General features: G+C 37.4%; 1 protein-coding gene across 3 annotated transcripts in view; it reads right to left on the bottom strand.

The window, feature by feature from the left end:
* Window positions 1-16530, bottom strand: part of BGAL9 (beta galactosidase 9) — an 81132-nt gene that overhangs the window by 4543 nt on the left and 60059 nt on the right. For 2 of the 3 annotated variants that reach the window (XM_077372109.1, XM_077372107.1), the window contains 11 exons: window positions 11338-11404; window positions 10298-10390; window positions 9849-9992; window positions 9210-9298; window positions 7734-7839; window positions 6415-6502; window positions 6113-6237; window positions 4753-4956; window positions 2020-2246; window positions 1476-1591; window positions 817-914 (listed from right to left, as the gene is read on the bottom strand). In XM_077372109.1, the coding sequence (XP_077228224.1) occupies window positions 817-914; window positions 1476-1591; window positions 2020-2246; window positions 4753-4956; window positions 6113-6237; window positions 6415-6502; window positions 7734-7839; window positions 9210-9298; window positions 9849-9992; window positions 10298-10390; window positions 11338-11404 (1357 nt within the window). Of the gene's footprint in view, window positions 1-816; window positions 915-1475; window positions 1592-2019; window positions 2247-4752; window positions 4957-6112; window positions 6238-6414; window positions 6503-7733; window positions 7840-9209; window positions 9299-9848; window positions 9993-10297; window positions 10391-11337; window positions 11415-16530 lie in introns of all 3 variants that reach the window. The other variant, XM_077372110.1, reaches the window with a different exon arrangement.

Raw genomic sequence — 16530 nt, 5'->3', positions numbered from 1 at the left:
TGGTCTTTGTTGCAGTATATATTTCAGATTTATCAGTTGCTAATATATTTGACCAAAGTAGCTTCATGATGAAAAGACTTACACGTGCCTACGAGTTATCATTGCTAATCTGATTCATACTGGAGCCTCCCTACCTAATGACTATGTTAAATTGGTGACCTGAGTGTGTTTATTTTGTAAGACATGCACTGATTTTTTCTGCAAATGAAATCAATTTGTTTCTAGTCATTCAGATATTGAAGTTGAAATACACATTAAATAGGAATAATGAACCAGTACCTTCACTAAATGAAAATGCTCCTTTTCACATGCAGTGAGATGGTACCTAATTCCATTATAAAAATGCCAAGTTTTTTTTCTTCTCAGAATTGGCATGTGTATGCTTATGAGCTTTATTCTACATCTTCTGCACATTGATTTCACATTTTAACATTTCTTTATTTATATGAGAAGTGTAGGCATGTCTTAGTGAGGACTGAGGGCTGAGGACTTAGGGATTAAATTGTCTTATGTCGACCAAGTGAACCTGTATACATAAATATTGAAATCTTTCAACTAACATTTTCTAAAGACACTATAATAATATCTTAAATATATAGTGGAGTGATGAACTTGGATAGCATACACACAAGGATGCGGGAACAACAAATTCAAATGACTGTCTAGTGTCTACTATGTTGAATCTACTTTAGTCATAGATTTGAAGAATTATGAAGACACATCCGTTAGAAGGTTTTACGAATTGAAAATAGAACCCATCCGTAAAATAACAGCATAAGACAGAACTGAAGAATCAAGGATTTGAATAAACACCACCTGCAACCCAACAGTCTCAGATAATATAGCTAATTCATTGTATCCTCGCACCAACTGAACTGGCTGCTCAACCCGAACCCAATGACCAACTGCACTGCCTTCACTTTCACAGGACACATAAGCATTGACATAAGTAGCTTAGATAGCAGATGAATAATATGCAAATTAAGTTACATATGTATGCATGTATGTATGTTAAAGTATATCAGATTAAATAACGCCATCTCCAACTGCTTAAGCTTTTGTGAGTAATTGGTAGTTTCACATGTTATCAGAGCAAAGGTCCTGGGTACAAAACTCCTTAATATTAAAAATCCACATGTAATGGCCAACCCAGAGGGGCTGCATGTGCCACATGCAGGCCAACCCTAAAAAAGAGGGGCCACATGAGAGGGGGAGTGTTGAAGTATATCAGATTAAATAACGCCATCTCCAACGGCTTAAGCTTTTGGAGTAATTGGTAGTTTCACAGTATATAATGTAATATCATGTATTAATGTATACATCATGTTATATCATGTATCTGGGTGGGCGAATGTATAGACACGTTCATTTCCAGAGTATATAGTGGAATTTTAGATTATATGACATTGAGTACTACATTTGTTTGGTTTTATATAACATTGCAAATGAGTCCCATAAAGAAGTTAACCCAATACCTGCAAGCTGGCCATTCACAAAAATTCGAGCCACATCACGTATACGGTCAATTATAAGTTTGGGAGAAGCTTCATTTGCCTCCCAAAATGAAACGTCCTCATCAGAAACATGTATTCTACATTCCAATTGATGTTAAATATACGTCAGTAAATGCTCAAAGGAAACTAGATAAGCAACAAAGTTTTTTTTAATGCCCTGTAGGCAAAATATTACATAATAGGAACAAAGATCATATAATTGGCATTTTGAACTATAAAAATGCAAAATCCAAAATCTTAAATCATAAAAGACCAAAATCATGCTAGTACCAATGGCTTTGAAAGGTCATAAATATTGAATAGTTTAAGATTTCTGGGTGATCAAGGTTTCAAGAAAGTTTGGGTTGAAAGAGACTTCTTGTTGATCATTAAACATTTGGGAAATGGAGTCCAAGACTACTTCATAATCGTCAACCTATTGAGCAAGGATATATGAATGCAGTTTTCTGGACGCTAAATTTGCATATGATGTCAAGAATATCAACCGTTTCAGGCAATTTCATACCTGATAATATACCATAGATAATCTGAAGTGTCCTTAGTCACATTTAAATGCTCTAGTATGCCTTGTGCAGTGAAGTTGTTATCACCCCATGCACCAATTGGCTCTTTGAAAGTCATCCAGGTTTTTGAGATATAAGAACTTTCATGGAGTACTAAATTTCCAGCTTCAGTAACATTTGAAAACTGTGAACCATATCCTACTGTTTTGATGGAAATCTGGGCCCCAACCTGCTATGAACATGCGAAGGAAGAATGAAATCATAAACAGAGCAATTATGCCTATATTAGACAGTCAAGAAGCATATGCAAATGATTAGTGAAAACAGATCATCAGTAATAGTGACACATATTAATTAAGTGAAAAAATATGATTGGTTAAAGATATGGCGATGATATTTTCACCCCCCCTGCATTACACACGCGCCCCCTTATAACGTGATTTGACGTCAAAAAGCGTTGAAGTTGCCCACTGTTCACGTCAAATCACTTTATAAGGGGGGTGCACGCGTACTTCAGGCCTGCAGGGGGGAGTGAAAATATCATCTCCCTAAAGATATTGTCAGTAATGAGCATCATTGTCTTTCTGGATATATTAGTTGGTGTCTAGGGGTATTTTAGTCACTGGTAATTTCAATGCATGTGCCTTAAATGCTAAGTTTTCTGTAATTATATATACGCATGTTTTAATAATTGAGAAATCAACTTTTTCCAAGACCTCTTCTTTTTATTTTTGGTACATATGCAATCTTCTTCTAGGACTTAAGCTTAGAGGTTAATTGGATGAGGTTTTGTGCCTTGACCTATAAGTGCCAGGTTCAATCCTGCTTAGCTAACAGAGGAAAAGAGAAAAAAACACAGAGCTCGACTTCGTTTACATGATTATCACAATACAACCAAAATCCCTAGAGAGAGAGAGAGAGAGAGGAGAGGAGAGGAGAGGAGTTAATCAGTCCACTAACCTTCCTCATATATATTTCATCGAATAAAATTAAAAAGGCACGATTAGATTTGATTAGGTTTAAGTGAAGAAAGGGTTTATGGAGGGTTTTAAGTCTGTGACAGGGTTGGTAATGATCTGAGTGGTAAAGATTGTATGGGGGTTGTAGCAGTTTTGTAGAAGGTTAATTTGATTCTTTTTTTTTTTTTGGGAATAATAGAAGGTAAAGGTCGAACTATTAGAAGCAAATGGAAAAGGAAAACCGAGTGGGATCAAAGAAACTAGCGGACTTATAACTAAATAGATACAAATAGGTGCAAATTCCGACATCACCACAGCCCACTTCATTCTCTCGCTCTGCTCGCGGCGCTCCTTGAATGGATTCTAAAATTGTCGGAAACTGTAATAGGTTCAGAAAAGTTGTTTTACAGGTCATTAATGACTGACGATTTAAACTCAGTGAGAACTTTGAATTGGTGTATATTTTGTGCAGATTAGGAAAAGGTATCGATTCTTGAACAGTTGTCAGTCGTAGGGTCGAGATCTTAGGGTTAAATCTGTTATGGCGAAGGAGGATAGTATCTAGGAATGGGTGAAAGGAATAAGGTGGTCAATGGATTTAAATGAAAGTGGAAATCAATGGCCAATGGATTAAAGGTTAATGGGAGAATAGAAAAAAAGACAGATGAAAGAGAGAAGAGGAAATAGAGAAAGGAAAAGGAGAAATAAGGATAGCTGACCTACAATCACTATAAGCTGCTCCTAGGCAATCACACCCATGGATTTTAATTTCAGTTTCTGTCCTGATTTCGGCCTTGGCCGAAGCCGAAATTTCCACCGAAATCTCAAAATTTCGGCCGAAATCCAGTAAAAGAAAGGGCAGCCCAGTGCACGAGGTCCCGCCATTGCGGGGTCTGGGGAGGGCTAGATGTACGCAGCCTTACCCCTGCTATGCAGAGAGGCTGTTTCCGTGACTCGAACTCATGACCACCAGGTCACAATGGAGCAACCTTACCGTTGCACCAAGGCTGTTTCCGTGACTCGAAAGCCGGTAAATTGGGAATTTCATCCAATTCCGGAAAAATTATATGTTTTTGAAAAAAAAAAATCAATTTAACGAAATTTCGGATCGTAAAATTTCGGTTTCGGTCCCAACCGAAATTTGGTCGAAATTTAAAACCATGATCACACCAAGGAGTTTTGAAGCATTATACTTCAAGCAAGAGCATCACACCCAAGCAACAATGAAAACATCAAGTTTTATTCATAATAATCCATCACAAAGGGTAATATGACTTACAATTTATAGGCAAATCCATTCCCACAAAATTCTAAAGGAGTAAGAGTAGAATTCTAATCCTACTTGCTTGTCGCTAATAAAAACCCAATATACATTTCCAACTAGCATAGGTGTACTGTGATCTTACTATAAAATTCCTATTCAGGTGATAGAATTGAATTCCGCAGAGTAATATATTACTTTACTTATATTTGGTAGTGTCTACTTTGTTCATGATCTAGATCCTAGTAAAGATAAGTTAGATGATAAATTAGTGGAATGTTTGATTCAAAAAATAAATTAGTGGAATGCTGTCATTAGTCAATCCAATTCCCCAAAAGGTATAAATGTAGTAATCCTTGGAACAACACCAAGAATTTGTCCCAATGGCTGTTATATTCTTTGAGCACTTCTCAACTGAGACCTAAATCAAAGATGAACACCAACCCTGCTCACATCAAGAAAGATTCAAAATGGAATAATGGGGAGAATTTAAATAAAGAAGTCAAGTCCATTACCTTGGCAGTGTTGAAAGCCACATTCTTACAATCCGGTAATATACTAACTGACCACGGAGGTAAAATATAAACTCGATTGAAGAATTTCACACTAGCCGAATTATGTTCGTCAATATTAGCAAGAAATGCTGAGCAACCGATCTCATTTCCTGCTAGGCTTGAATTTAGTTCTGCAGCATGACCAGAGATATGATAAACGTGTGCCTGAAAAGACCATGCTAACAGGTGTCAACTACGGAAAATAAAAGTAAAGTAATAAACTCCAACAATGACACAAAGATATAAAAATTTCAAGCCAACAGGGACACAAAATCATTTAGAAGTTTCATACTGTTCTTAACAATGAGTTATTTATATGCACATAAGTAGCCAAATTCTTTTCAGCAACGAATTGTAGATTTTTTCTAGTAACTGATACGAAAACAGACTGGAAAGAATGCATTGAGAATATAATACTTCAAAAAACAATTCACTTAACTTTTCCCTTTTTCTTTAGAAGAGGAACAGTTGACATGGAATTTATCAATATTTATTACAGAGCACTGTGTTTGTCTGTGTGTGCATGATAAAGGACAGTTTTCATTATGTTTTTGTTAACTAACCAACTTCTCCAATAGCTTAAGCTGTTGGAGAAAGGCGTTATTTATTTTCTATACTTTAACACTCCCCCGCACATGTGGCCCACTTGGCAAACACATGGCACATGTGGTCCCACTTTGGGCCGACCTTCACATGTGGATTTTTGCTATCCGGGGAGGTTTGAACTCGAGACCTTTGGCTCTGATACCATGTTAACTAACCAACTTCTCCAAAAATAAATAACACCTTTCTCCAACAGCTTAAGCTATTGGAGAAGTTGGTTAGTTAACAGTTTTAAACATATGCCTGAACAAAAGAACTCAAAATTCGTCACCATTTGCTTGAAACCTTACGTAAACATTACCTTACCATGCACACGGGCCTGTGAAAATTTTTATACCCACAGAAATCACACTTACAGGCATAGTTCAAGAAATACTGTGTTTTATTTTTGGTAGATGAGAAATACTGTTCCATATGGATTTCTTCCCTTTGTCAAACTTTTACTCCATGGGGCAATTCAGAGGATGAAACTCATCAATATGGATTTCATCCCTTTGTAAAACCTTTGCCCCATGGGGCAAGTCAGAGGATGAAACTCATCAATATGGAAACAAGCACATAATAAACTTGAGCTACTTTACCATGCAGAGCTAATAGAAAGAAACACAGGTGAAAATTGTCCTAGTATGAGAAAGTAAACTGAACTAAAATAAAAAATAGATTCAATTCGATGTGTTAAGGATCATAAACTAATGACTATATATAGCTTGTTGTCAACCTCCTGTTTTGGTCCCAACCATATATATTGGGGTGCATCATCAACAGCAATTAGAGCTGGTTCACAGAGCTTTATAGCTGCATGTAGATCCTTCAAATGACCCCATTTAGGTTGGTTCAGAAGGCCTACAGGTAAGGACAGATGCCATTAGTTAACAAAATGCACAAATAAGTATCTAAGGGTTAACCAAGATCCAAATGACCAGATAATTAACAGGAAAGTTAGTGATGCCCTAGACAAAACATCAGGCAGCAACTGCTAAATCAAATTTGTTAAATGGAAACAAGAATACTTTCGCTCACCATATTCATCAATTGGAGCATCGTAATCATAACTAGTTATATCAAATGGCCCTCCAGATGTCCGTCCAAAGTTTGTTCCCCCAAAGAACTGTAATTGTTTATCAGGCAAAGAGTGAATGACCCTTATGTGTTTATAGGAAGTGCAAAGCATTAAATGTTAAGACTTAAGAGGGCCACATGAAGGGTAAGAACTTCAATGAGTATGGCTGACCATTAGTTTCTAAACAGATGCAAAATTAAAACAAATTTTGCCCCTATGTGGCATTTAGCAAGAATCAGCTCTTAAACATGGATCTAGATTGAGATGGTCATAAACAGAAACATGATAAAGAGCATCAAAAGGAAAGAGTTTGTGCAGCCAAACATAATTAGATGAATGAAGCGACTGAACAGCAAATTTTGTAAACTGTAACAAAATCATGACTTGATGGTAGATATAGGAGGTGTTAAAACCTATCAGCATCGGTTGCTCAAGGATGTTTTCTTTGTCACCCTTTTGGTAGGATACTTTCTACCAAAATGACACAAAGATACACCATTACACCAAGTCCAGCCAGCTTTGCTTACCCAAATGTTGGAATGGGAATCTTTTATAAATGGACATCACTAAATTCAAAGAGGTCATTGATCTTCATGCTTGTGGGAGGATGGTTCTAAATGTCGGCCAAAGCTGACACAAAACGGCCGAGATGCTTCCATCTCCGTCCCCACCGAAACGAGATCCTTCAGTAAGCATGCATAGATTTCAGTAATGTTTTGGTTTTGCCGACCGAAACGCCACTAATGTAAGCATTTATGCTCCATTTGGTTGCTTGGGGTGGCTCGGAAAGTAGTGGAATATGAAGTCAAAAGAATTCAAACGGGAGGAGACAAGCATTTTGATTTGTCTAGAATTACCGCGGAGAATAGTGAAGCAGTGTTTGGTTGTGCGGCATATCCTTGGAAAGTAGGAGAATAAGTAGGGGTGTCATTACCAATATAGGGATAGAGGAAAGAGAAAGGGAATAGAGAGCATCATTACCTAGAAAATTCAACCAAAATTCTTTAGTTTTGGAAGGATTTGCTTTAAGAGGAGACAAGGAATCCACATCATCACATAAGTAATTATTACATGGGAGACATCCAAGGGAGTTCAATGCTATTTTGGAAACCAAACATGGAAAGGCATGCCAAATCCAAACCAAATTCCGACAGCTGCCGAGTTTTTGTGCAACCAAACGAAGCATTAAGTTATAGAACTTTGGTTGAGAAGTTAAAGCGATTTCTATTGCAAAATTCTTCTCTATTCAAAACTAACGAACTCGTGCACACAATTGTACCATATAATAATTCTGAAAGCACCCTCCACGTTGGAAAAAGCGTGCTATAGCAAATGCATTGTCTTCAACAGGCCTGTGAGGCACCGTTCCACCCCAAGTTGTATACCTTCATGAAAATTGACATAATAAGGTGAAGTTAATGCTGATAAACCTCATTGGCTATCTAAAAGCAGATAATCTCCAAACAGGACAGAAGAAGAAAACAGATGACAGAACTGATCACAAGTGTTTCATTCAATATCACAAGTGAATCAAAATGAGAAATGATGGGGGAGCTAGCCACCTCTAGAGTTAATTGAAATTTATTATTTCGTCCATATTCCATCAGTGTAGTTGCTATCCATGGGAGTCCCTCTTTATTTCATGTTTTGCCTGAAACCTCTTTATTTTTTATAAATTTATTTCTGCCTCGTTGCAGAAGTCACTACATCCGAATTTTCCATAGTAAATATATTGAAAACGGTTATGAGTTTACTAAGTTACAGCATAATTCTTATTAAGAAGAGTATTTATTTCATGTTAATTTTTTGTTAATTAGATGTGGCCAATCATGGGTGGCTCAAATGATACAGTATGCAAATATTCGTAAGTGGGACTATAAAAACGCTTCAAGTAGTGGGGTTGCAGATTCAACCTCCACAAAAAATCTTATTTCATGTTAATTTTAGTTGTTTTCCTTTTTGTCTTAAGGTCCTTCTTTTTAACATGAGTTAAGATATGACGGTGATCTTCTATACCTCAACAAGAAAGGTTTTACCAGCTTGTTTGATGGCATTGGGAATTTTCCTTCCACTAAAATTGCGTAAAACCTATAGACTTAGCAAATGATATATTTTAAAGAACCACTTGTTCTAACATAACAGTGTTTTAATGTCATAAAGTACATTGATGATGATGGATCTGGTATGAGCACTAAAATATCTACCAGATCATACAGGCAAACGTCCACGTGACTAATATGGATAAATTTAGCTGGTTGGTATGAATGTAACAAGGCAGTCAATCATAAGTAATGATGTTTGATAGCCAATTAGGCGGAATTTCAGTCTAATAAGTCTGGTCAAAACTATTCTGACAGTTTAGTCAGCGTCATCAAAATATAAATGATTGCTTTGAAGAAATTATGTTCTTGTGTCTAAATTATGTCTCAACAACAAATAAATGAGCTTAGTAAACCTATCGTTTCCTGCTATGTAGAATTTACGAGATATGACAAATAAATTTATGAGGAACAAGAGATTCATTCCAGTCCCAACCCTCAAAGGAACACATCTCTCAAGACAGCTTTTGCAAACTCATCCTCAGAGAAAGTTTCCTGAACCACACAAAGTGCCTCCAGTAATTAGGTCAGACAGTTAAAAATTATATGCCCACAAAATGTGTGACAAGTCATCTGGGCAGAGGCCCTAAAAAGAAGTTCAGAAGCAAAGTAAAGACTAGAGTAGACGACACAATAAGCAGAATGCATCAGCATACCATCCATTCCAATCCTCAGTCCAAAGTGCTGGTTTCTTGTAAGAATTCGGCTTGAAACCATCACAATAAAATGCATTGCAGGAATCTAACTGTGAAGGAAAATAGAAAAGTGAGAAAAAAAGACACTTCACATCCACAAAATGGTATCTTAGCATGCAAAGCTATTTGAAAATTATAAATGCTATGAGATAGTCATTAAGAAACCTGACAGCCAATTCAGGTTACCATTTACTGATGTCAAGAGCATGGATTTAAACTTCGGTTTAGGTTTCGGCCAATTTCGGCAGAAATCCAGAAATTTCGCCCAAAATCCGGTCATAAAAAGGTCATATTTTATTATTTCCGAAATTTCGGCCGAAATTACAGAAATTCAGGAATAATAAAATATATATATTTTTAAAAAAATCCATTTCTCGAAATTTTGGAAGAAATTTGGGAAATCCGAAAATTTCGGATTTCGCGAAATTTTGGTTTCCGTCCCAACCAAAATCTGAAAATTTGGACCGGAATTTCAGATTTCGGCCGAAATTTAAAACCATGGTCAAGAGTCAACATTTCTCCAGATTAATCAAAATAGGACTACTGAGATAGACAATGGAACATACAAAAGAAAAAAAAAAATTAAGCTGAAGTTACTACAATATTTTCCGGAGCATCAGTTTGCCTGCACATGACCCAGGGAACACCAGCTCCAAGCCCAAGTGCCATTCTTGCAGCCCATGTAATGTACTCCTTCCCCTTCTGTCCATATTTGCTTTCAATATTTCCATATTCATTTTCAATCTGTAGAATTTGATTCAAATTATGTAAATGTTTTTCTAGTCAGAACTGTGTATAAAGAATATGAATCACGTAGAATTTAATGGCTACAAAATTGAGCATACCATTGGATTACTAGCCAAAATATATTGATGGAAACTTAAAAAGTGACAAAAGCTAAATTTGATGGCGAAGGCCTACTAATCTAGCATATTACTTTAATTAAAAAACACATTTCCGTGTGGACTTGGGCCATATAAAGGAAAGAAAAATAAACCAAAATTAGAAAAATAATGATGAATAACAAAATTAAGTCGTTCCATTACAACCTGCAATAATATGATGGGCCCACCTTGCCAGGAAAAGAGCATTTCCTGTCGCATCAAACCTACAATCTTCTCTACGAACCTCTGCATCTCCTCCTGGTAAAAGTGAAAAAGACATTCAAAACTTTAAATTGAACCACCAAAGACATTCAATCTTAACCAAGGCGAAGCAGTAACCCCTCAACATTCTAAGAAGGTAATTTCAAAAGGCTTATGAAATCCTTCTCAAGGGAGAAACTACATAAGAACAATCCTTCTCAGTCCACTTAAGAACAGAAAGCCACAATAGATATGCTCCAAATAAATCACAACACTCAAAAGGAGACTCCGAATACATCACAACATTCAAAAGGAGATACGGAAGAAGTATGGAATACCAAATACCGGCAACCATGAATTTTTAGGAAAAATAGGAAGGTTGGACAGTAAAAGTGGTGAAAAACAGTTCTCATCCAAATGAGATGAGACCACATCCAATAGTTTTATTGAAAAAAATGACCATAATGCACCGCATAGTCCTATACCCCATTCAAATAATATCCAATATGACAGAAAATGTCCCGATCGAGACTTAAATTTCCAAATTTTGGAAGCTTAAAAGTTCTCATAATCTTCTCTCAATTGATGTTAAAAGAAAAAAGAAAAATTAATATAATTAGCGCTAAATCAACACTTTCGAGATGGCATTCATATTGGTACGGCCTTATGACACCACCAAGAACCCTTCTTCCTCGATAAAGACTTTTTATTTACAAATCTTTATGATTAGAAGGAAAGTATGATGCTTGATCTGATGGATTTCAAGAAAGAACAGATCACAGACCAAAGCTTTGGTACTGAAAGGGTGAAAATAGAAAAAGAATAGAAGAAAGGAAAGAAGGAAAGAGATTTATGTGAGAGAGCTGAGTACTATAAGTCAACTCCCCATTTTTATTCACTTCAGTTACATCTATAGGAAATGACATCCATGCCCATGTGTACATAAATAAATACCAAAATCCATAAAGAAATATTGATTATGTCCATTGTCAATGGTACAGTACCTTGAAAGGCGCATTGTTAGTGCGGAATTCTATGCCAGGGACATCACGCAGCCACACTGGGAAGCCCCTGCAGAATGCTTCAAGCAAAAAAAATTACGGATCTCACAAAATATCTTGTAATTAATTCCTTATCAAAAACAAGAAATATGTGGGTGGGGGAATAACTTACAAATTATTCCTTATAGTTATCAAAAACAACAAACATGTGGGCACGGGTATGCAACCAAAACTGAGTTTCATGCATGGTGTGTTATGTTTGAGTCATTCTTGTGGGAAAAACATGATTAAATGCATTACTCACAAAAATCAATAACAATATGCAAAATCACAACTACATGAACATTATTATTGATTCTACTGCTAATGCCTTGGGACTCCTAGTTTCTTGTGGATACTAAAATCCTAATCTTAACATCTTATACTAACATTATCAAATCATTAAACCCCAAATCTAATATCTATAAGTAAATCATAAGCTTAAGTAAGAAAGCTCCCCCATAACATGTTCTTGTGAAAGAAGATCAAGATTTATTAATCATTGAGTTATGAAATCTTACAAGGGGAAAGATAAACAAGCTCCTTTGCTCGATCTGTATTTAGTACATGTTAGCTATCGTGTCAATATGATTTTTGACGCTAAATCAGTCCAAAATTATTGTTTTTTGAAAAAATGAATAATATTAAACCAAAAAAAGGCTAGGGATGAGGAGGCCATATGCCAACAAAACAAACGACAATAGTCCCTAAACAGAAAAAAAGAAATAAAAAATAAAAAAGATGCCATCATTTCAAAAAAATAAAAAATAACAAAGTTGTCCCCCTGATCAGCAACCAATTTAGCTAATTCATCAGCTTTCTCATTTGCCAATCCAGGGATCAGATTAAATGTCAGTTTCAAGGCCATGCAGAGGTCTCTAATGTTGGAAATAGCATTTGTCAGCCTCCAGGGGCCAGTCAAGGAGGATTTAGACCAAGAAATAGCAATAGACGATTCCATCCATAAATCCATGCTAAATCACTCCAAGATGATTGTTTGAACGGATGCAAACAAACACTGATTTGCAAAGGACGAATATAGCCAGAAAAAATCCCCCAAACTACCCAAAGAACAGAACGAGCGTAGGAAATAAGAGATTAAGCAATAATAAACTTACAACCAAGCTCCATTCCAAATCCACGTTTTGGAAGAGACAACCAAGAGAAGTCTCTCTCATTCTTCAAAATAAAAACGGTCCCGTTTTGGTGGACACAACGACGATGAGAATTATCTCTCTTTTTACAAAACAAAATCGGTCCAAAACAAAAATTTTGTGGCTTTTGAGCCCTCTTATAAAATCTTTTTTTGATTTTACCCTCTTATAAAATCTTACATAACGTTAAATGAAAGATATATTACCCTTCACTTAAGCCCCATCCTTTAACATACACCAATACCCTTTTATGTCCAGCTGCAATAATTTTAAATAAGAGAAGACTAACTAAACTTATATAAAAAATAAGTCTTCCTAAAGTTACTTAAGGGTCATGTGGGCCCTTTGGTGGACCATAGACCCCATACATGCCAATCTTTGGTGGGCCATGGCTCGCGCAAGCATCACATTTCCAACTTACAAAAATCAAACATTACATGGTTAGATCTAATTAAAGAGGCTGCAAGCTGAAGGCCTGATGTGATGGATGACAGACAAAAGCATTGGTTTGACTTTAAGCCGTGACAAGGGGCATCCAATCCTTATTGTAGATGGAAGCACAGACCAAAGAATAACATTTCTCAAATCTTACTTGATTAGAGTCCTTAAACAAAGTTGATGGCGGTGAAGAAGCTCAAAATTTAATAAATGGGTCTCAACTAGTAGAATTTTGTTTTTTGATAGGTGCTGGGATCGAACCTACGACCTCATGGTTGAGTTACAAAGCCTTCCAAATCCAGCCATTAAGACCCTTCTTCTCCGGTAGATCTTCATTAAATCCAGCTACTATATCATCCCTAACCTCAGCCACTTTTGCCGATTGCCACAATCCCTGCAAATTTCAAGCCGTAGTCATCTCCTCCGAATTCAAGCCGTGTCTAACCCATCGGTCTCCGGCAACATTCGATCCTGGCAATCATCAAGAAGATCGCCATTACCAAGGCAAAGGAAGGTCAGTTTCAACTCCAGCTATTAATTTGCTTATATGAGAATGGGGAAGACAGCTAAATGGGCAACATCGAAGAGGTGGCCTGGGGATTGGCTTTGCTCAACCTGTGACTACCTTAACTTTAGATGGCGGAATCGATGCCGGTAGTGTCACCAGAGCAAACAGACAATTGCTCATCTTCCAGCCTTGACTCCTGTCTACCAGCCACCGAAGCCTTCGACTAGTGTTGAGGATGAGAGTAAATGGTGGCCTGATTCCGGGAAGATCCTAACATCTGTTGAGGAAGGGACCTCGACTTTATCTATTTCAAGGAAGGAGGTCGAAATGCGGACTGACATTTTGAAGGCATGTCTGATTGATTGGTAGGAGAAGGGGCAGCAATGGGACCTTGGATGAAATTTGGAAATGGGCTAAAAGCTTTTGGAACATCCCTTCTCTCACCAAACCCTATGTTCTAGAAAAGGATGAAGTTCTTTTCATGTTTGACTCTACGGATTTGGCTGCCAGGGTTTTGGCAAGAGGCCTTGAGGCATGTGGAAGCCAGTTGCTATCTCTTTTTGCTTGGCATAAGGACTTTGTGCAAGGGGAGGAAGAAATTTGGGTTAATTTCTACGGAATTCCGTTACACGCTTGGGCTACCTCTACGGTGGAAGCTTTAGGAAAAATCTTTGGCCCGGTTTTGGAAGGAAGGATGGAAGGAAGTCATGATCATTGTATGAGCTTTGTGTCGGCTAAAATCCTAACCCCTAGATGGAAGTTATCTCACCCTTCTGTACAAATTCGGATATTGGGTCATTGCTTCACCATTGGAATTGGAAATACCACAATCCTTAGAAAGCAATGAGCCCCAATCGTTTCTGCAAAACACTGCCTCCCATAAAACGACAAGTTCAAACCCGATGAATCTGTTGATTCCGCCGATTCTGGCTCCAATGGCTGACCCACTTGTGGGCCAATCTCATGGAAGTAGGCCGTCGTTGATCCCGACGGTGGGAAATGGGTTACCGGCTGAGTGGAGGAATCCCTGCAGGAAGACCGTTGGGTCCTTGGGATCCTGCCATTCAAACTCAAATTTCAAATCCTTGTCAAAGAAAAGGGCGGTGGTCCCAAGGCTCCCAAGGTTATGGATCCCTCAGGGATTGATGATAAACTCTTGGGATCTGTATTAGCACCAAAAGGGGCGTGCAGGCAGGTGAGACCTTTTTCTGATCAAGAATTAAAGCGAATTAGACCATCCAAATCTAAAGGTCCTGATGGTCAAAAACCAAAGCCAAAGAAGACTCTGGGCATTCTCAAAAAAGGGATCACCGGATCGCACTTTTCTGGCATGATTCTCAAGTCAAGGGATTTTGTTTCCTGCTCTTTGTGGAAGCAAAGAGCCGGTCTTAAAAGTTCAGAGAGCCATCCTGAGAGTTGTTCTCTCGATAAAAAATTCAAAAACAAATTGGATTACTCTATAAAGCCATCTTCAAGAAGCTTTCTGAAGGAAAGAGAGATTGACTGGATTTCTGATAATCTGAATACTTCCCAATCTATCTCCAGGGCATGTGTCGCCCTAGGGTGATTCGGTGCTTTTGAAACCCCCTTGCTTCTGCCCCAATGGAAGCTGGATGAAAGGCTGCTTCTCGGGGTTTGAGAGCGTTAATGGTTTCTCTGACTGTCTTAGTATTATTATTAGTGCTAAGTTGAAAGGATTGTTGGGTTTAGGAGGGTCTACCAACTATAAGAGGTGGAATTAGGGAGAAAAGGCGTTCTTTAACAAAACATAGCTGCTTGAAGCAACATTTGGATGGGAAAGGGCTTGAAGTGAAGTTTTCACCTTATCATTGAAAATGGAAACCGGAAGCGGTGGACCGGAAGCGGTGGCACCCGTGAATGGGACGTTAATCACGAATAGATTGTAGAGTTAGAAATTCTGTCGAGGTGTGAAGTATGTGAACGGACATTTGGATGGGAAAGGGCTTGAAGTGAAGTTTTCATCTTATCATTGAAAATGGAAACTGGAAGCGGTGGCACCCGTGAATGGGACGTTAATCATGAATAGATTGTAGAGTTGGAAATTCTGTCGAGGTGTGAAGTATGTGAAAGGACATTTTGCTGCTTGAAACGACATTTGGATGGGAAAGGGCTTGAAGTGAAGTTTTCACCTTATCATTGAAAATGGAAATTGGAAGCGGTGGCACCCGTGAATGGGATGTTAATCATGAATAGATTTTAGCTGCTTGAACGACATTTGGATGGGAAAGGGCTTGAAGTGAAGTTTTCACCTTATCATTGAAAATGGAAACTGGAAGTGGTGGCACCCGTGAATGGGACGTTAATCATTAATAGATTGTAGAGTTGGAAATTATGTCGAGGTGTGAAGTATGTGAAAGGAACGGGGAAAGGGGAAAGTTTTTGTATTTTTGCTCTTCCAGGGACCTGGAGTTATCTCTTAGTCATCATGCGATGTACTTACTAAGGGACTCCTTGTCCCTCCGGGCCTCCACTATGTAATCTTGGTATGAATTTAATATATATCTGTCAATTTTAAAAAAAAAAAAAGAAGCTCAATTTTTAATTTTTTTAAAAAGTGAAATGAAAAATACATATACCATTTGGTACGAAATAAGCTGTTTGAAATGTTGCTAGAGGATCATTTACAAACAGGAAAATGTGATGGTGGTAGTGGGGAGAACATTTAACGGTCGATTTCAAGGAGGAAATAGAGAAAGGTAAAAGTATAATTATCTCTCACAAACTTTTATGTTATTTTCTTCTCCTAATGTTTCCCAAACACATTTTGAGCAAAGCAAATGACTTGTCTACAAGTAGTAAAGTTAGCATTTCTCAATTAATAATAGAAACACAAGTTACAGAGCATTCTGGGTATTCTATAATCTATATCAATTGACACAGTTTATATAAGGAGAACCATAAAATATATAGAATTACGGGATAGAAAGTTGGAGTTAGAAAATCATACCGTTTCCAACAAAATATGATGTGTTTCCAACTTTTTTCAAAAAAAAAAATAAAAAAAATAAAAATGGAAACTAGGGATGGTTATAATTT

This window comes from Tasmannia lanceolata, unplaced genomic scaffold (genome assembly GCF_043159265.1).
Source record: "Tasmannia lanceolata isolate RefF3 unplaced genomic scaffold, GAP_Taslan_0.1 ptg000037l, whole genome shotgun sequence".
Taxonomy (NCBI): Eukaryota; Viridiplantae; Streptophyta; class Magnoliopsida; order Canellales; family Winteraceae; genus Tasmannia; species Tasmannia lanceolata.
This window is presented reverse-complemented; position numbering and strand designations above follow the sequence as displayed.